Source organism: Bidens hawaiensis, unplaced genomic scaffold (genome assembly GCF_021521415.1).
Source record: "Bidens hawaiensis isolate Kalapana, Puna unplaced genomic scaffold, B.hawaiensis_p1.1 tig00011081_1, whole genome shotgun sequence".
Classification (NCBI taxonomy): domain Eukaryota; kingdom Viridiplantae; phylum Streptophyta; class Magnoliopsida; order Asterales; family Asteraceae; genus Bidens; species Bidens hawaiensis.
Genome location: NW_027491856.1, coordinates 87,211 through 107,982, shown reverse-complemented (window position 1 = coordinate 107,982; position 20,772 = coordinate 87,211). Strand labels below are relative to the sequence as shown.

The window sequence follows — 20,772 nt, the reverse complement described above, 5'->3', positions numbered from 1 at the left end:
TTATTTGCATGCTTATCTTATATTAGTTTGAAAGTCGAGAAAGTAGGAGTTTGAGTCCTAGGAAAAAAGTTGATCTTGGTTGATAATATCTAGTCCACGTTCATGTCCTTAGGTCTGTTTTCTAATAAATTTCACATCTTGAAGTTACGGTGATGGTCATTTTTCCGGTTTACCTTAGCTGTTGCATAGAATCAAAGTAACCAACAAATTGTATATAGAGAAAGAATAAAGAACTTAAAGACACATACAACTGAATTAACGTCAAATAAGAATTCAAAATGCAGTGAATTTGACTGATAACAACTTTAAAGCAACTTAGATCATAAGCCTCTTTTATAGACTAAAATGAGAGCATATATATATATATATATATATATATATATATATAAGGGAAGAATATTTTGAGAACCATGTTGAGTTGTAAGAACTTAAGAACTCTCCCACACATTTAATTAAATGAATTGGAATATGTGGTTGAGATTAAATCTGGCAAAAAAGTCAAAGTAGGAAAGAGAATAAATATGTAACTGATTACACTAACTTTTACGTCCGTTACACATGTGTAAAATGTCGACTCGGTGCGTAAAAAATTATGTAATTTTTTTACGTGTATGTAACCTACATATATTACGCATGTGTAAAAAAATATTCGAAAAAGAAAATCGTTACACTGAGTTCTTTTGAGTTCTTAAAACTCAAAGGGGTTCTCATTTGAAATCTCCCCTATATATATATATATATATATATATATATATATATATATATATATATAGGGTTAGGTTAAAATAAGAACCTACTTGAGTTTTGAAAACTCTAGAAACTCATTCTCAACCACATGTTTTTAGTTAAAGTTTAAATCTTGTGGTCCACAATTAAAGTTAATAAAAAATTGTAAACATATATATAACATTTTCTTTCTTCTGAAAACATATATAAAAATTATAAAAAAATAGCAAAAAAAATGTTTTTTTTGATTTTTCGATATTTTGTATTAAATGTAACAACACATATTACGTGTGTAACAAAAAAAAATGTTACATAGGGTTTTCACGGGTTTTCATAACTCAAGTGGGTTTTTATTTTATACTTCCTATATATATATATATATATTTTTCTCAATCGGACCTACTCTTAAATGCTACTATCCATACGTAGTTGTCACATCTCTCCTGCCGACAAAATCAAGACTTTCCGGCCTTAATTTTTATATTTATATGTATCTGGATCGAGTTCTACATTATCCATAAATAAAATTCATTTTATGCGAATTAGGTTTACAATTTAGTTTAAAGTAATTATACTAATGGTTCATGTCATACGTTTTGTTCCAAACTTTTGAAAGCATAACGAAGGCATCGTTTTAATTTTTCTTAATCGTTCATATAAGAGTATCCAATTATGACATCTATTCCTTAACAAGAAGAAATTTATCAAGTCTTAGGGTGATTATAATTGTAATTTTAAGATGTCATAAAAGAGTTATCATAAGTGGGTGAGACTATGTTGGTAAATTTGGATTGTATTCACAAGTTGGTGAATATGGAAAGATCTCAGTTGGCAAGTCGATTAAGTTGATTTAGTTGTCTAATTCTAAAAGGATTAACATGATAATGTATTGGCCAGCAAGTTAAGGTTATATCTATATATACAAGGTTTGGATAGAGGCTTTGGAGGTGTGATCAATACTCAATAGAGAATTATTGTAACGGGTTTTTAAGTCAGATTTCTTTTGCAATAATAAACTATTTATTGATCATGTGCCTTGAAAATCAAAATAGAATATAGCTATTTAGGTTTGTATTAAATTAAGTAGAGGTAACGGCAGCAGAGTTGACATCAGTAATTGTGACGACGATGAGGTGGTGGAGGCGATGATGATATTAGCAGAGGCATGCAAATTTGGTGGTGGTTAAGCGACGGCATGGTGGCGACAAAAGTGACGACAGTGGTGGAGGTGCATGCACGTAGTGGTGTTGGCAGCAGAGGTGACAACATCTATGGTGTCAGCTCCAACATATACATGTTGGAGGCAAACGATGATAAGGCAATAGGGTGTACTTTAACCTTAACATAAATTTAAGATGACAAGACACTTTAAAGATGGATAACCACCCTTCACTTGTGTTATATTTGTTAAAAAGGGGCCATAGATTATGCTTTTTACAGGTTAAGGCAAAGAACAATATATTAAATTAACAATAAATAGGGGTAAGATGGAGTTAAAATGATTAAACCATTTTCTTTGGGATTGAGTGAAAAAGAGGAAAATGAGTGATCTGATATTTATGTGAAGTTAAGAGAGGTTAAAGTATACCCATGACCTAATAAGTGATATTGCTAAATCATTTGAAACTGTTTTAAAACAAATTTTACTGACCCATTTAATCAGTTGCCTAATGTGAGTAGACTCAAATTGTCCCATTTTCATGTGAACCCATTTACAATTTTTCTTTCTCTAAATCAAACTATTCTTCAAAGAATGGATAGTGATTTCAACATACGCATTAAATTATTATATTCTACGTATTCTTGTATGTCATACGTGGACTGTAATGTAATTTACATTCTCTCTTGTAATTTAATGACCACCTGACTTACATAACGAATATAGAGAATATGTTATTAAAACTTGCACCAAAGTAAGCCGAATACCTTAAACGGACGACTCATCGCAATGATTTAATTTGTGGTTGGAAATTGAAGACACTAGCGGAAAAATTATCGGTGGAAACTTAATTCGTCAAACTTATCCTCTTCATTGGTCAAACATAGCGGAAGACTTCATAGATTAATTTCGACTCATTACGTTAGTTTACAAAATCGACATTTTCAATTGTAAACACCACAATAATCAATGCAGATTTTTAAAAAAAAATTATAGAAGGGTAAGGCGTATAGCATATGATTGGAGTAGTTTGCCAGCTTTTTTTTTTTTTTAATTTTTTAACAGCAATTGGATTGTTGACGGGACACTGATTAACCCAATCATTTCAATTCCCAGCTAAGTTAATAATAATAATAATAATAATAATAATAATAATAATAATAATAATAATGGAATGTTTGATATATATTCATTATCCTAATGTTTTTAGTGCTATGTGTTGCGCCTTATTCGTTTGTTTATTGAATACACTAGTAACAGAACGAAAGGACATGATACTTGAAGTTATAGGTCCACTTGTCTTATCGAAAACATTGAGCGTTTGGTTAGGTTTATTTTTAGCCGGTCAAATTGACTTATCCAATACATTTGGTACATGATTCAAAAGGCTTTGATACATGAACACATACGATTCGGTTTAATTGACCATTTTCGGTCTTTAATTTCTGGTTAAGAACGAGTTGATTAATATTCTTAGTTTGGACATACCAAAGAAGTGACTACACCCAAACAATGACCTTTCATTCATGGTTTGTTCCCATGCACATGCAGTGTTGCACTTTCATTCACATAAAAACACACATGATAGCCTTAGCCAAATGAGAAAAAGTGCTAAAGAAGCTACAAAATAACAAAGTGTTGTCAAGAAAAGCAATTGCATTATGAAGCTTAAAGTGGTGGTAAAGAAGCTGCAAAGGAGTCTTTTACAAGCCAAGAATTGGGGCCCGAGGAACACGGGTTTTGGGCTGGGCCAAGAAATGGTCCCGGAAGATGTAAAAGAAGGGTATTTTGCTGTGATTGCAAGCAACGATGACGAAGAAAGGAGGTTTGTGGTTCCCTTAGCTTACCTTGACCAACCATCGTTCCAAAGATTGTTGGAAAGGGCAACAGAGGTGTATGGGTTTAGCCATGAGGGTGCTCTCATGGTGCCTTGTAGCCCGAGTGAGCTTGAGTGGATGTTGGCTAAGAGAGCCGGGTTCAAGAGATGGTGTATGCTGGAGTTCATGTAAAACCATGGGCGAAAAGTCATTGTCATTTCGTTTAAGTTGGTTTGCATGGAAGTTATAACTCGTTTTCATTTTTCCATTATGGTTTATGGAATCAGTTGGATGTCCCTTCAGGGCCGATTTAGCTCGGTTTAGATGATTTGATCGGTTTCAATGGTGTTTAAAGATTTATATTCTAGTGATTATTGAGTGGTCTAAGTGAATTGCTTTGTTTTATTAAATAAAGATTTAATTTATGTAATTTCCAATACGAACTAGTAGGCATTTATATTTGTAAAAGTGTTTTCACTTACGTAGTCTTACGATCGAAAAACTTATCTCATAAACTGATGATGTGACTAGTATGCGGTTTAGGACTCAGGAAATTCACATCTCACTATATAATATAATACAATACTGTAATGCATATGAAATACAATAATGTGGAGGTTATGAATGTCCTATTATATTTCCACAGCTGCAGTCAAAAGCACGCGGCTGACGGGTGTCGAGTCTAGACCAAAAATAATCAAGTCAATCCCTTTTGCATAAATGTCAAGTGACCTGACATCGGTGTTAGTGTAGACCGAAAATAATCAAGGCAATCCCTTTTGCATCAATGTCAGTGACCTGATATCGTGATGGGACATGAGATACACATATTTGGCCTCATGTGCTCTCAAACAAAATGGATGCCAGTCTCTGTGTTTGGTTTGTTGATGTTGCACATGATTACCAATTAACATCATCACATTAGACATGATTACCAATCCAACAGTGTCAATCGACATTCAATAGTATATACTAATATAATCCTGTAACCTATTAACCACATACATCGATCCACCTCTTGCATAAAGAGAAGGCACCTTCCTTGAAGACATTTGCGCCTCTTGCATAGTATCTTATCCACCTTGTGTACACACATGTTAGAATACACAAAGTTTAGCCATTATTATGCTGAAGCAACAAACATGCTTGGCTTACACATAAATCAGAGAAAGAAGAAAGCTACGATGCAAAGATTAGATATGTAGCATTAGTTTAGGCGTTCAGTCTTAATAATTATTTGATTTGTGTCATCTTCATATATATTTAACTAGCTCACTAGGAATCTCAATAAAGCACCTTAACATAGTAAGATATCCAGACTTACCTTGATCGAGCCGAGTCAGTCTGATGCCCAAGGTTTCAAGATCAAATCACGGCAGCACCTGACCTAGCTGGGATAAGTATCAGAACATCACAAACCAGGTACACACAAAATAATATAAAAAAACCCAGGTACAACATAGAATAGGTCATTACAGTTTTAATAAACTTTGTAGCAAATCATAAGTACGGCATAGGTTTTTATCAGTAAAACCAAATCCAATATATAGTGCAGGAAAAACAAACTAGACTATAAACTAGAGGATTATAAAATATCATCATAAGGTTCCTCTTGCAAACGTTTATAATCATAGTCCCACGTCAGAATGAACCATGTCCACTACAAACCGTTAGCCACTCGACACGATGGTCCCAGCCCCACGGTCCTTTTGAGCTTGGTACTGTACGGAGCCTATGATCACAACAGGCTAACCAATCTAACCAGAAAGACCAGCCTTAGACCTCAAATGCTCTTTAAATCCCATAATATCACCTTCCCACCTAGTTATAGTCTGATTCTCGCACACCCAAATCTCATGAGCCACCTGGTTAATCAACCTAAAGTCATGGCTAACCAGCACCATCCCACCGTCCCACTCATTCAAAGCTTCAGCTAACGAGTCAATCGTCTCAATATCCAAATGGTTAGTCGGCTCATCCAAAAGTAACATCTGTGGTTGCCTATATGCTAACCATGCAAATATCACTCGGCTCTTTTGACCATCCGACAAATTCTTCATGGGCATCACTTGGGCCTTCCCAGTCAGCCCAAATCTACCAATAGCTGCCCGCATCTTCTCCTCTTCGTTTCCAGGGTACTCTTTCATCATGTACATCAATGCCGACATTTCAAGATCAAGTTTTTCAGCCAAATGTTGATGATATTGAGCGATCCTCAAATGATTGTGTCGCCTCACCATGCCATCGAGAGGAACTAATTCCCCCGTCATAAGCTTCAAAAGCGTACTTTTTCCTGCCCCATTCGGGCCCACCAATGCCACACGGGAATCAAGGTCAACCCCAAAGTCAAGTTTCTTGTAAATAAGGTTATCAGGTGTGTAACCGAAAGTAACTTCCACAAACTGAAGGACAGGTGGCGGAAGCTTGCCAACATCAACGAACCGGAAGACCAGAACCTTGTCACGAGCGACCTTTTCGGTTAGCCCGCCTCGTTCCATTTTGGCTAGGGTTTTTTCTTTGCTTTGGGCTTGTCGGGCTAGCTTGGCGGACCCGTGACCGAACCGAGCTATGTATTCCTTCATGTTGGCGATTTGGTCTTGCTCCCATTTGTATTGTTTCATCTGATTCTCTTCGAGTTCTGAACGGGTTTGAACGTATTGATCGAAGTTACCGGTGTACATTTTCAGCTTCTTGCTTTGCATGTGAATAATGTTGGTGCACACACCGTTCAAAAAATCTTGTGAGTGCGAGACCACAACGAGAATTCTCTCAAAGCTCTTTAAAGTTTCTTCTAACCACACGCAAGCTTCAAGATCTGCAAACAGTTTGTAATACATCATAAAGTTAATTGTTAATTAAAAATTAAAACCAGAAGTTAATTGTTAGTTTTTGAGTTTTTTAGAATCTTCAGAAAAAAAATAATCACAAACATGCATCATCAAGATCAGTACTTGATTGTATCTGTTTGATTATTTTGAATCTAGAGAAAAAATAACAAACAATTAAACATACACCATTAAAATCGGAACTTGGTTATACCCTTTTGGATTTTTTAAAATCTTGTGAAGATTATAACAGTCATACATCATTAAAAACAGAACTCTACTGTATCTTTTCTGATTCTTTTTAACATCTTAAGAAAATAACAATCACGCATCATCAAAATCAGAACTTGATTGCATCTTTTTGATTTTTTAAAAATTTGAGAAAATAATAACACTCAAAAATTATAAAAAATCGGATGATTGAATCTTTAGAATTCTTCTAATATCTTGAAAAACTATCAATCCAACATCATAAGAATCAGAACATGCTTGTATCTTCTTTATTTTTTTTTAATTCTTAATAGAATAATAACAATCACACGTCATAAAAAATTAGAACCTGATTGTATCTTTTTAACATTTATAAAAATCTTAGAAAAAATAATAACTCACCAAGATGATTAGTTGGTTCATCTAGCAGCAAAACAGTCGGATTCATAAATAAAGCACGAGCCAAGGCGATTCTCATCCTCCAACCACCAGAAAAATCCCGAGTTTTCTTTTCTTGCATCTTTTTATTAAACCCTAACCCGTTCAAAATCTCGGCGGCACGTTTCTCGGCGGTGGATGCATCCATAGCATCCAACCGTTCATAAACTCGTTCAAGTGCTTCACCACCACCGTCATCCTGAATCCAAATATAAATGAGGCTAAATACATACCAAATTAATATATATATATATATATATATTAATCGTGTAAGAACCTGGCCAGCTAAGCGTTCGGCTTCTGCTTCCAATTTCAGCCTTTCTTCATCACAATTCATAACAGCTTCAAGTGATGACATGTCAGAAGCTTCAATCTCTCGAGTAAGATGGAATATATCCATGTGTTCAGGGATCGGGAGTTCTCGCATTCCAATTGAGGTAAGAAGAGTTGATTTCCCGCAACCGTTTAACCCAAGCAAACCATAACGTCTAGAAAATAAAAACATAATTATATAACTTATACAAAATCATCAAAACGAATCAAGAAATAGAAAAGATAATACCTTCCGTAATTAAGCTCTAGCTCTGTATCAACAAGAAGATCATGCCCATGGAAAGTAAGTGATAAAGATTCTATCTGCAATATCAATTTTAAAACAGGGTTACAATTACACAGTTATGATAATAAAAGTGATAACTTAAATAGGGTCCGATAAACTCCATAGTAGCATAAGATAGATGTATATATGAAATAGTCAAATGAAACAGACATTCTTCCTACATATGATGAGGTACAACCATTAGAGATTGCAAAAAACAATTTAGTTTCCACTTGTTGAATCCTTAAACCTAGGTGCTGTGTCTTTTACTCAGCAATCAAAATAAGTATATACAACAACTCAACTCATAAAATAAAATCTCAACATTTAAAAAAAAATATTCACTTCTTCTATTCTTACCCGAAGTCTGAACATCCCCATACACACGCCAGCACACACAAAAGGTCATACATCAGAAGCATAAAAACACATGTACAAACTGTTTTTAACAATTTTACCTCACACGCACCAAACACCAAAACCATATAAACGCATGTACATGTCGCGCAGGCACAATCAAAAGAGCCGTACACCAGAACCACATAAACATGTGTACATACTGTTTTAACCACAGTTTTAACTGTTTTAACTATCAAAAAATGACAGTCATGTAACCTGTTTTAAAAGGTCCTGATTCCCATAGTATTCAACCGAGCATTAACAACGACATCATTATATTCGTTTTCCACGTATAACTTTTTACAATCTTTAACCCTAAATGTTGTCAATCACACAAAATAAAAACGCCCAAATTTAACTGGCCCTAATTCCTATATTATATTCAACCCAATATTAAGAACCACATCATGATATTTGTTTTCTACATATAAACATGTACATACTTACTACTTTTAACTCACTCAAATAGTCGTACACCAGAACCACAAACACATGTACATACTGGTTTACCTACAATTATAACTGTTTTTAACTATTTTAACTATGATATATATTACACACTTGTAACATTAACAACCACATCAAGGCACTCGTTTTTTACATACAACTTTGTAAAATCATAAAAAATTGCAATCAATTCAAATCAGAAACAAAAACCCTCAAATTTAACAAAAATAAAATAAAATAAAATCAAATCAATACTTACCCTTATATCCCTAGACAGTGGATGAGAACAAAGCACACCAGTACACGTACGATCAGAAATCGTCAGACTCCCCATCCCGTTCGACAAGTTATCAGAACTCGAGCTACCGTTCATCGTCCCAATCGCCGCCGCCTTAGCCGCCGTAGCGGCGGCCGCTGCCTTACCTCCTCGTTTTGCAGCAGCGGCAGCCTTCTTCTGAAGTGCCTTCTTCTTACTCGCGTCGGACACCATCTGAAACACCAACAACAAAACACACAGTTTCAATACAATCAATCGGAAACCCTAGAAACATAAAAATTTGGATAATCAGTGAATCGGAAACCGTGGAAAGGTGAAATTTGATCAGATCGGGAATTTGAAGATCTAGGGTTTGATTTGGATGGAAAGCAAGTTAAGTCGGTGTGAAGACGACGGGATGAATGAGGGTTTGTTTGAGTTTAAATGAGAAACACCGGTTTACGATATTTTATAGTGGGTGAGTGGCTACACGTGTCGTGTTTTTACTTTACTTTCTAATTCTAACTCCAGCCGACGTATCCAAACCGGATTTTTCCAAGTATGTGTGACTTTTAAGATTTGGCGTCGTACCGGTCACCGGAAATGGTTAAATATGATCAAATTGGGAAATGATCGGCTTTACTTTATATAATAAGTTTAAGACTTTAATCAGTTAAGTTAGGTGTGGGTTTACATTTTAATAGTATTATTATTGTGGCATTATATTAGTGGTTTTAAGGGTGGTTAGAAGGATGTAAAGTTCTTTGTTGGGATTATGTAGAATTATTTGGAAAGTTATGAAGATTTTTTCGCAAGGGTCTAGAATGAGAATGAGGTATATACCGGGTGGTTTTATATGTCGGGTGACAATTATACTTTTTGTGTGACATATGTTATTATAAATGTATGTATAAACTAGTATTGTTATCGGTGCGTTGCGACGGTGTATTTTATGCAAATAACATTAGCATAAAAAAGTTTGATGTAAAACAAATAAATCATAATCTCTAACAAAGTTATAAATAAAATGCATTCATTTGTATTATAAATTTGTATTGAAAATTTCTTTAATGCAAGGACTTGCAAACATATTCGTTAATAATTTACTAAAAGTCCCATTAATTGATCAAAAATTAAGCAACAAAATGTTTCAACAAATGCTAGTAGGTGTGTCCACGCGTTGCGGCGGGGACCCAATGGGAATACAATAGGTATGAGTTTGCTTTGCAGTGCGGAGGCGATGCAACAAAGATTCAATCAGTAACTGTTTAGCACATCGTGGAGGGTCGAGATGGGCATTTGATCGGGCTTGGTTAGACTCGTGGGCCATTTAAATGAATAAATTATTAATATTAATATAATCAAGCTATAACAATACCGGAGGCATGTTTGGAATCCGGTATATCCTATTCAACCGACCAGTACGACCGGTTTTAAAACATACTTATAGTGTAGTGGGTTCATGCAAAACCTTGGTCACAATTTAATAAGATAGGGTCCTTCTAAACGCCTAGGCCACACCTCACCTCATTCACCTAGATGCGTGTTTTGTGCCCTTTTGATAAGAAAGCTATCATCAAAACTTTTCTTACCCAAATGGTTTCTTTAGTTAAAACAATAAAGGCCTTATTTCTAAAAAAACCAGTTAAAAATAATACAATAACGAGAAACATGTATATATAGAAAAAATGCAGTACAATTGTTACATTATCTTCAAACAATAACACAGCTAACCGCTTAATGCTTTGTTTCTTGTTAAGTTTTGTTAATTAAATTGTGTATCACTCCAAGTAAGATCATGAAAACACAAATTATTTAGTTTATATATTGAATAAAGTTAGATTAAATAAACACAAATTACCGTAACACAAACACGGACACAAACATATAATCTAGCATGTATATTTATTATATGAACCTCCACGTCTGATAATTATATTAAAATGAAGGTTTGTAAGCCAAAATTTATGATAAAAATGCTACCTGATCCAAGGCTTTTATGGCTTCATGTCTTGACATCTCAGAAATCTTACTGGTATTGAATGAGTTTTATGCAAACAATTTAATTGTTGAAATTCATGATTTACTTCTTTCCAAAGAGTCGATTTGGTCCATCATGAGACTTAATTAAACAAATCATGTTTAAATATTTATAAAAATGTCTCTATTCATTTGTTTAAAAAAAACTTGTTGATTAACCCTGTTTAAGGTATTATAAAGCAAATTTTGTTGGTTATTGTATGCCAAATTGTCAATATCCTCATGAAACAAATCATGTTCTAAAGATTAATCACTTTAATATTAAAAAAAACAACAAAATAGATTCTCATATATTAAAAGTAGTAAATCGACATTGAAAATTTTTGAATATTTACCTTCACAAAATTAAGTTTTGGAAGACCTAAAGGAAATTATTTTTCATATTTTTGTAATGCAAATGAGTTTTGAGAAACCTTTTCACACTGAAACATGTTCTGATAACATGTTCTGCTGTAAATTGGCCTTTAGTGCGTCACATTAAGTTCAATACTAAGTAGTAGCTCTGCCTGAGAGTAAAAGTAGCGAATGAACATATCCCCCAAACAATACTTCACACACAACTCGTTCTCCTAGCAAAATGAGTGATACGATCCGGTTATTGATGCGAACGAATCATCGCATGAGCCGATTCGAAATGAGCCCGTTGCGGGTCGGCTCATGCGGTGGTTCGTTCGTATCAATAACAATAACGGGAATTGATACGCTTTATTCGAGACAACCATAAATCTCCAAGAAAATAAAATAGAAGAAGAGAGATTTCAATATATAAACGATTCTTATTAATTATAAAAAAACTAAACACGTTATATAGGAAATACTTGTACGTGTTCTAAACAAATGCAAAAGCTAACAATTAGGAAATACTTATCCCTTAATGAAATAGAATATCTTGCACCATGCACCAAGTAATAAGTTACTTCAAATAACGACAAGGTGCACGGGTCTTCAAAATAGGCCCGTTGTGTCACACCCGACCAAAGGCGGCGGAACATGCCGAGGTGTAACGATTGTCCATAAGCACATGATACTAATTAAAGTGACAGTATTTAATAAACTCATTTCATTTCACAACATCGAAAATGTCACATAACAATTATTCATAAAATAACCATAAACAAGATATCACAAAATATGGCAAATTTGATATTGTTCATTTTTACTAATATCCTAAGGTCTTTGATGTCGTTTTCTTCACAATCATAAATCAACCAAGATGCAAACTTGCAACATTTCATAAAATAAAGTTTGTCAACACAAAGGTTGGTGAGCAATTCATAAGTTTAATCATATTAGTATATAATAAAGATAGCCACAAAACTTGCATACAAAACGATAAATAAAAATGGTAATTTGGATAAATAGATATTGCTAAAAACATTAGCGACACCTAGCTATAAGGGGATGCCAAATAGTCTAGGATTTTATAGTTATCGTTAATTGCATTACGTTAACGACACCTTGCTAAAAGGGGATGCCAAATAGTCTAGGATTTTATAGTTCCACCAACCAAAAGCGATAAACACATAGGCATATAAGCATAGAACACCAAATCGAGCAATTATTTAGGTAAAGTATACAACTACGTTTGTGGTTTAAGATTCAAATATAAAGTATTTTGTTGAACAAGTATGAAATGTCACCCCCAAAATAAAAGATGGAAAATGGGGTATGAAGTACTCACCTTCAAGTAGTAAACTTGAAAGATGATAATTTGGAGATTTATCGGAACGACGAGTTTAACGCACAATGCCTAAAAAGAAAAGATATCTTGAATTTAGAAAGGTTGTCTTGAAGGTCTTTAAACAAAATAAATGTTGAGAAATGTAAATAATTAAAGTTCAAGGCTTAAAATGTAACTATTTAAGAATTTATAATAATAACCCTTTAAAAATGTAAGTTTGCTCGAAACCGGGTTAAAGTATCTAACCTTAATATTTACTCAACCTATGTTAGGTAATAAAGTGGGTAAAATGCAAGAATGCAAATCCCTTTGGAATAAAGATACTAAACGGTTTTTTTTTATCGAGTGTTCGGGTTGTCGGTTCGGGTCTTGATAATTGGTCAAACCCAAAGTCAACTTTCCAAAATATTGAATGTTATGCGATAACTTAATAAAATTTAATAAGACTTAACCAAGTATGTAGTTCCATTGTTTTAGAACTAACAACGCACATTAAGCGAGTGTTCGGTTTTGTCGGTCCAAACTTTGTTATGAGATCAAGTTGGATCCAACATTTCCAAGTACTTAAGAAAATATTTAAAAATCAATTTGTAACTATTTTTAAAAAAATATACAAGTCTTGATGGCTAAAAAAAAAAAAACTTGTGTGTCTTAAGCGAGTAAGAATCAGTTTGGTTCGGTTTCCATCTCACAACAAGTTCATAAATGGTTTCCACATGTCCAAACACTAAAGAACTTGTATAATAATGTACAAATAAAAATACTTTAAGTTTTACAACCAAAAGTTAGCAATAAAGTCTTTAAACAAAAGTTCGGTTTTCGGTTCGGATCGTATTTCGGGTTAAGACCGAGGTAAGATTCTACAAACCCATAACCATAGAATTTGTAAAAATGATTTTAGAAACTTAGATCTAACAATAAGTAGGTTTAAACAATTATTTAACAAAACTAGTAACAAAGTTCGGTTTACGGTTAAACCGAAGCATAGACTCTTAAAAACCCATAACCATGGAACTTGTAAACATGACCAACAAACTAAAATAAGCAAGATTAATATGTATGAACAAGTTATATAGATGTATATATATCAAGGACACGAAGTCCTCCATGAAGCCTTGCCTTATGAGGTCCGAAACCTCAGCGACCGGAATCGGAGAAGTAACTACCAAAGGTAAACAAGGGGTGTATATTATATATATGTTGCACAACCATAAACAAGTATTAATAAGGCTACATAAACTAATTAAGATGAAAGACTAAAACCTTCAAGAACACTTAAGAAGATAACTTTGAATCTTTGATGTTTGAGAAAGTTTTTTTTTTTTGGAGTTGTAGCAAGGGAAAATGAAGAGGAAAGGTGGTGTATATATAGGGTAATGTTGGTGGTCAAATATGGGTGTGAGAGACACAAGAGTTTTCATGCAAAATGGATCAAGACAAAAACACAAAACAACAAAAATAAATAATAAATAAATAAATAGATAAAAATAAAAATAAAAATAAGATGTTTTCAAGACCCAACAAGTGTGAAACAATATTGTAACATAAATCCATCATTTTGATTATAACATAAGCTTCGGTTTACAAATCGGGTCGGTTTACATAATAAACAAATACAAAAACGAATACAAACAAGACCCGAAATTGACGAATGTCACACGTTACGGGTCGGCTCATGTTATGATTCGTTCGTCTCAATAGCCAGATCGTATTAGTGAGCCTAAAACAATAGTTGGTTTCATATTTACGCCAAGTGAGTCCGAACTCAAAGTGACTCAACACTGGGAGTGCTTGAGAATGATTTACGCCAAGTGAGTCCGAACTCAAAGTGACTCAACACTAGGAATGCTTGAGAATGAGAACAAGCTTGATCATGTCTTTCCACCGTATGCATGAATTCAAATATAAGAAAAGTATATGGTGTGTGGAGCCTTCACCAGTTCACCTTCAACAAATTTTTCAATAAAATAACCCCTTTTAGCTATTCTACTTTAACACACTTGATATTAAATTTGACCTGAATCGATGCATCTGAGTGCAAAGAACAATAAAAGATATACCTGAAGTAGACCAAAAAAAAGTACATAAAACCAAGGTTGCAAATAAAATTCGTTCTCAACGTCATCTTCTAAATTATCAATTGCACCATGTTCATTTTCATGCTTAAAAAGAGAACTTAATACTGTTATGGAAAAAAAATAACAAATATGCAGAGTAACATACAACGTAGGTCAAAAACAAAGCATAAAATATATTAAACTTATAAAGGTAGGGCATGGTAATTCAAATTCGCTAGTAAAACTATCTATTTTGAGAATCCTTCATTTCATATAAAGATTAATAATTATATAAAATCAAATAGCAACTTTTTGCTTACTTGATTTGCAAACCGAGAATCCTTTGATGATTTTGTCATGGTAGGTTCTTCAAGCTTTTTAAAATGCGTTCATATGAAAATGTTGAAAAAGCCATCATTCACTAAAAACTGCTGAAACTACACAAAATAACATCATGCTCCAGTTAGTCAAAAGTAAGAGTTAAGACCACAATACTAACCAAACATAAAAACATGATTTCATACAATTGCCACATAGGACTCGAGATGAATAATTCCTTGATTTGCAGCTATTCGCACATCCAAAAACCCGATAGTGTAAACGCGCCCTTATTAACTCAAACAAGTTGCTCTCCAGCCTGCATGATTGAAAAAAGAATGATAACAATAATATACAAGAATGCATAAGTTGCAGTAGATACGAAACAATGTAAAGTTGCTAAAATAACTTTTTATATAAGTTGGAATTCCTGATAAAGCCCTCTCAATTCCAGCTTCACTTCTGGAGGCATCTTCAATACTTATAGGAAACACAGGATTAGCCCAGTCTACATTATGAATCTTCCTCAAAAAGTATAACGTCTGACATACCAAATAGAACAATTAGATCAATTTCAAGCTAATATATACAAATATAACAATGAAAACAGAGATTCACATAATTACCAATTGATTTGCTGATTGCCAAAATTGAAGATTTGAAATTGGAGATTGAGCCGCTTCTTTTGGGGATTTTAAAGGAACATGTCGATAGGTATTAGGTCAAGCACAACTGAAATCGTCAGAAATCCAAATCAGTTGAAAAGAAGCAAAACACGAAGAAATACCCGTAACGAAGATCCATGTCCTCAAACCTTAAAACAACGCAAACCCTAGAATTCGTAGATGTGATTGGGAACTGAAGATGAAGTCTTAAAGTAGGATTTAATTGAAACGGGCCTGAGATTCAATAGTGGGTAGATGAAAAGAGTAAAACATTCAATTAAAGAATATCAAATGAAAGGTCATAACACATTCAATGGTTAAAATCAAACTCAAGCAATGAATATGGTAACGACAAAGCAATGAATGGAATTGAAGGTAGCCGGAGCAATGAATGAAGTCACCCAAAACCAAACTACCGTCGGAGCCCAAGCCGGAGCATTCATTCCAACATTAAATTTAACGGTGTCTTGTGGGAGAGAATGTGAGAGATAGGTTGCCTATATGTATTATAATGTAATATAGATATAGATAATATAGATATTGATTAAGGAATTCCTATATCAAAAATTAGCATGTGCATTGTACAGAAATTTAGTCGGTATCGTTTGTTTTCTTAATGTAATAAAGGGAAACAAAAAGTTAAGTTCTGAGTGCAAATGTTTGTTCTAGAGCAATAAATCAATTATATTTTTGGTGTTGTGCAGATACTTTGAGCAGTTATATGTTGATCCTTACTATTATAGAAATGGAATACCAATTGAATGGACGAGTATTGTAGATATTGAACAGACGGGAAAACCAAGTAACGGAAATATTCTGATGTGAGAGTTAACGGAAATCACCACCGACATTAGTACTCCCCATGGAGAAGATGGTTGCAGGGATAAAAATCTTGTGTATGTAAACGAAAGGCCTCTATTTATAGTATTGCTTACACCGAGTTAAAAAGATGCAACGGTTAAGAAACATTGCGACGATTACACAATTGATTATCAAATATATAAAAAAAGTTGGTTATCAAATAATAAATGGATTTGAAGCGGTGCAACTAAGGTCATGGGGTATACTCTAACCCCCAACATAAATTAAGATGACATAACACTTTAAAGATGGATTAAACCATTCCCCACTTGTGTTAAATTTGTTAAAAATTGGTCATGATTATGCTTTTCACGGGTTAAAAGGCAAATAACAATATATTAAATTAACAATTAATAGGGGTGAGATGGAGTTAAAAGGATTAAACCATCTACTTTGAGTGAGATGAAGTGAAAAAGAGAATAATGAGTGATATGATGCTTATGTAGGATTAAGAGGGGTTAAAGTATACCACATGGCCTAATTAAACAATACAACGGCACCGTTACACTATAAAACATTTATTATGCATAATTATAGTTAAAACTTTTTAAATAAATATGTTTTTTTTTTCGTACGAATGTGGAAAAAAGGGTATGTGTGAGTTCTAAATGTAACAGAGATGATAATTTAAGAAGGAATTAACATACAATTTCTTTTTTATCTTTTTCATGAGAATAAAATATGGATAGTTACTATATGGGCATCATTTTTATATGATAAATATGATGAAAATGTTACTTACAAACAATCATGTGTACAAAATCAATTCTTATCATGTCATAAGCAAAATACCTTATTAGTGAATGAAATATATGATAAACGGCATTACCTATGTGTTTGTAACAAATGTGGGTGATCTGGTTATCGTTGCCAACGATATGGATCCAAATCATATTCATCATCAACCAATGAAGATGAAAGATTGGGGCGAAGATGTTAATTATGCAAATGAAGAGGGCGGTGATACAGAGAAAGCTGAAGGTGGAGTTGCGATTGCACGAAAGATGGGATTTCACGATCACGTAATAACTTAAGTTCTTTAAATGGTTCATTATTGTACCATAGATTGGTATTTAGTGTTTAGTTACAAAAGATTGTAAATTTTCTTTATCATGAGGAAATGGTATTTTTGTTATTTTTAATAACTTAATTTCGTTCTTTCATCTTTTATTATCTACCAAACAATACAAGGTATTATTCATTCGATTTTCACAGAATAACCAAATAGGATAATGGAATATGCTTCATTCTGTTATCAATTATATTCTCTTATTCATTCTATTACCTCCATTATCCGGAATATAAGAAGTAAGAATTTCTCAATATGGTAATTGGTAAGCTATGCCTATAATCATGACACTAGCTGTGCAGTCAATCTCAGTGATATCTCGATTATCGGTCCTCATGTGAAATATCGGTCAGAATATCGGTACCGATAATATCAGCGATATTGACCAATATTGACCGATATTTCACCGATATTCCCGAATCAACATTTTAAGCCTTAATTTTCAACTTTTAGTGTTTAATGTTGGTGTTTCGAGTATTAATCAGTTCCTAATTGTTACAGTTGTTAGTGTTGCAAAAGGTTAATTTGTTAATAGGAGGAGAATATACTGAATTGTTAGTCTTAAAGTGCTATATATATATACATATATATATATATAATCTGCATGATATTAAAATTACCGATATCTTACCGCGATAACCGATATCTCAAATATCGGTCCTCGGCCGATATCCGATATTTTACCGCATTAACTGCTTAGGACACTAGGAGTGAGGATTGCTCAATAATTCAATATGGTAAGTTAGCCTCATCCCTATATTCATGTCACTACGAAATTTTTTTTTTTTTTTGTCCAGAACTCACCTAATCTTGAACCGGTAAGGACTTGAGCTCACAGTATTTCTTGGGACGAGCAAACATCATATATTCATATCAATAGACCATGGGCATTGTTTGGTAATTAGATTGAGTTGGTGTTCTTATAGTAATTTCTAGAAAATAATCTTAACTATAGTATCGTTAGCTTAGAATCACATTACACATCGATTAAAACATTATTAGATACGTTAAGTTGTTATACACATAATAACTATGTGATGCATTCTTGTATCTCTGAAAGATTTTAACTACATTGACCAAATAAAGATTTTTTAATGGAATACTGAGTTATAAGCTTTAGTTTATGATCTATAAACAATCAAAATTATCAATTAAGTTATCTGAAGGATAATCCCAAGTGTGGAACTTGAAAATGGATGGTTCAAAATGACCAAATTATCAAATTAGTGGTGTTGATTATATAAGTTAACCTTACGTGAACTAATCCCCTACAAGTGAATTTCAGCCATTAAAATTGGATTTGAATTTGGACTGCTACCTAATAAAAACATGCATGACCTTTTTTAGTAAAAGATGCGACCTTTATTTTATTTTTTTAAATAGCACGGATTAAACGGGTTGAAATTTTGTGAAAATATCACATGGAGGCTAAACTTGTTTTAGATTATCAAAAGATGTTTATACGATATAAACATTTGAAATCGAGTTGGATTTAACTTTGGTTTTGGAACCACATATATCCAAATCATGCTTATGAAGGTCGAGTATGTAACTTGTACACATCTATAACTATAACTCATATATATATATATATAAAGGATAAAATACAATAATCCTTTATCGTACATTACGTACGCGACACTTCCAACCGTTAGATTTTCAAAACCCAAAATCACAATTACACTCATATGCTCGTCCATCTCCCTCATTCCGTCTCTACCACCAGTCGCCGACATCAGTACACCTCCTTCACCTCCGCTCGCCGGCGCCATCAACACTCTTCGTCACCATCATCGTCGTCAACAACAAACTCATCGGAAAAACGCAAAACTCGTCACATGTTTGTTTAGTTGAATTGAAATTGAAGCCAATTGATCGGTTAATCTTTGAAATCGATTCACTTAATCATCAATTTGAAGCTTCAATCGATCAATTTTGAGTTCTGAATGATGGGTTTTTGACATTGAACGTTTAAAGCTAAAAACGTTTTAGCTGAACGTTTAAAGGTTTAAAGCATATTAACATAACGTATTAGCTTTAAACCTTTAAACGTTCTGTTAATACGTTTTAAACCTTTACACGTTCTAAAGGAATTTCAATGATAAAAGAACGTATAAATGATTTTTAGTTACCTTTTCAACCTAGAATGTATAAATGATTTTTAGTTCTTATTTTTAGTTACGTTTTAAACCTTTTAAGGTTTTTAGAATGTTTTTTTTCATATGATTCTTCCTTATACGTTTTAAACCTTTAAACGTTCTATTAATACATTCTAGGTTTATACATTTTATTTGTGATTCTAGGTCGAAACTCTGCCTTAAATTGTGATTCTTCTTATACGTTTTGATAAAACGTTCTGTTTTATTTGCAGGTAACGAAAATTTTTAGGGTTAGATAATTAACTCAATTAGTTTGATATCGATCTGCAAATTAGTTTAATACTGATTGACGGTTGAATTATATTGATATGGATGGACGTTCAATGAATCAATTGATGAATTAGATCATAGAATTAAATTTAAGTTATTTACAATTATGCCACCGCATGAAATTGAAATCGACGTTCAAAAAGCTCGCGTACCTAATGTACGATAACCGATTATTGTACGTTAACCTTCCCCTATATATATATATATATATATATATATATATATATATATATATATATATATATATATATATATATTCGAGCCGAGGGTCTCACCGAAAGCAAACTCTCTATTCCTACGAGGTAGAGAAAAGGCTGTCTACATCTTACCCTCCTCAGACCCTACCATAGCTTTGCTATTGGTGGGATATACTGAGTACGATGATGATATATATAGGTGAATTTTAAAGTGTAATCTTCTGTATTGAAATACGACATAAATGATAGAAATGAATCAAATCAAAGCACGCGTTAAATTTTATTGAATTTTGTATCAAGTCATGTGCGTATTTGTGGTACATGGTTAATAATATTTGCACATGGGGTGATGGCGTTAAGAACTAGAAACAAAAACATGTTGGTTAATATGCATGAATCATGGGTCCTCTCAAATCATCAAAATCAAATCACCCCTTTTGCGGGTTACCTGTTCAGCCATATTTTGGATTTGCCGACTTAACGGTACCATCAGCGTTTCAGGTTCGATCAACATTTCAATTTTTACAGTTTGACAGTTTAACAGTTCAAACGATGGTTTGGAGGTTGTAACTAACCATGC

The 20,772-nt window shown here is 33.3% G+C and overlaps 2 protein-coding genes across 3 annotated transcripts in view; one reads left to right on the top strand and one right to left on the bottom strand.

Annotated features, from left to right (window-relative positions):
• The first annotated feature begins 3,546 nt into the window (after positions 1–3,546).
• LOC143537087 (auxin-induced protein 15A-like) lies at positions 3,547–3,894 on the top strand. The gene has a single exon (XM_077030937.1). The coding sequence runs from the start codon at positions 3,547–3,549 to the stop codon at positions 3,892–3,894; it is 348 nt and encodes a 115-aa protein (XP_076887052.1).
• Positions 3,895–5,419: 1,525 nt separating this feature from the next.
• Positions 5,420–20,772, bottom strand: part of LOC143537141 (ABC transporter F family member 1-like) — a 32,264-nt gene continuing 16,911 nt past the window's right edge. Inside the window, exons 1-5 of one of the 2 annotated variants that reach the window (XM_077030971.1) lie at positions 8,879–9,109; positions 7,738–7,811; positions 7,453–7,663; positions 7,140–7,374; positions 5,420–6,517 (exon numbers count right to left, since the gene is read on the bottom strand). In XM_077030971.1, the coding sequence (XP_076887086.1) occupies positions 5,460–6,517; positions 7,140–7,374; positions 7,453–7,663; positions 7,738–7,811; positions 8,879–9,109 (1,809 nt within the window). In that variant the 3' untranslated portion in view covers positions 5,420–5,459. Of the gene's footprint in view, positions 6,518–7,139; positions 7,375–7,452; positions 7,664–7,737; positions 7,812–8,878; positions 9,110–20,772 lie in introns of those variants that run through there. The other variant, XM_077030972.1, reaches the window with a different exon arrangement.

Coding starts and splice junctions, on each gene's coding strand:
- LOC143537087 (XM_077030937.1), top strand. CDS start 3,547: ATGAAGCTTAAAGTGGTGGTAAAGAAGCTGCAAAGGAGTCTTTTACAA.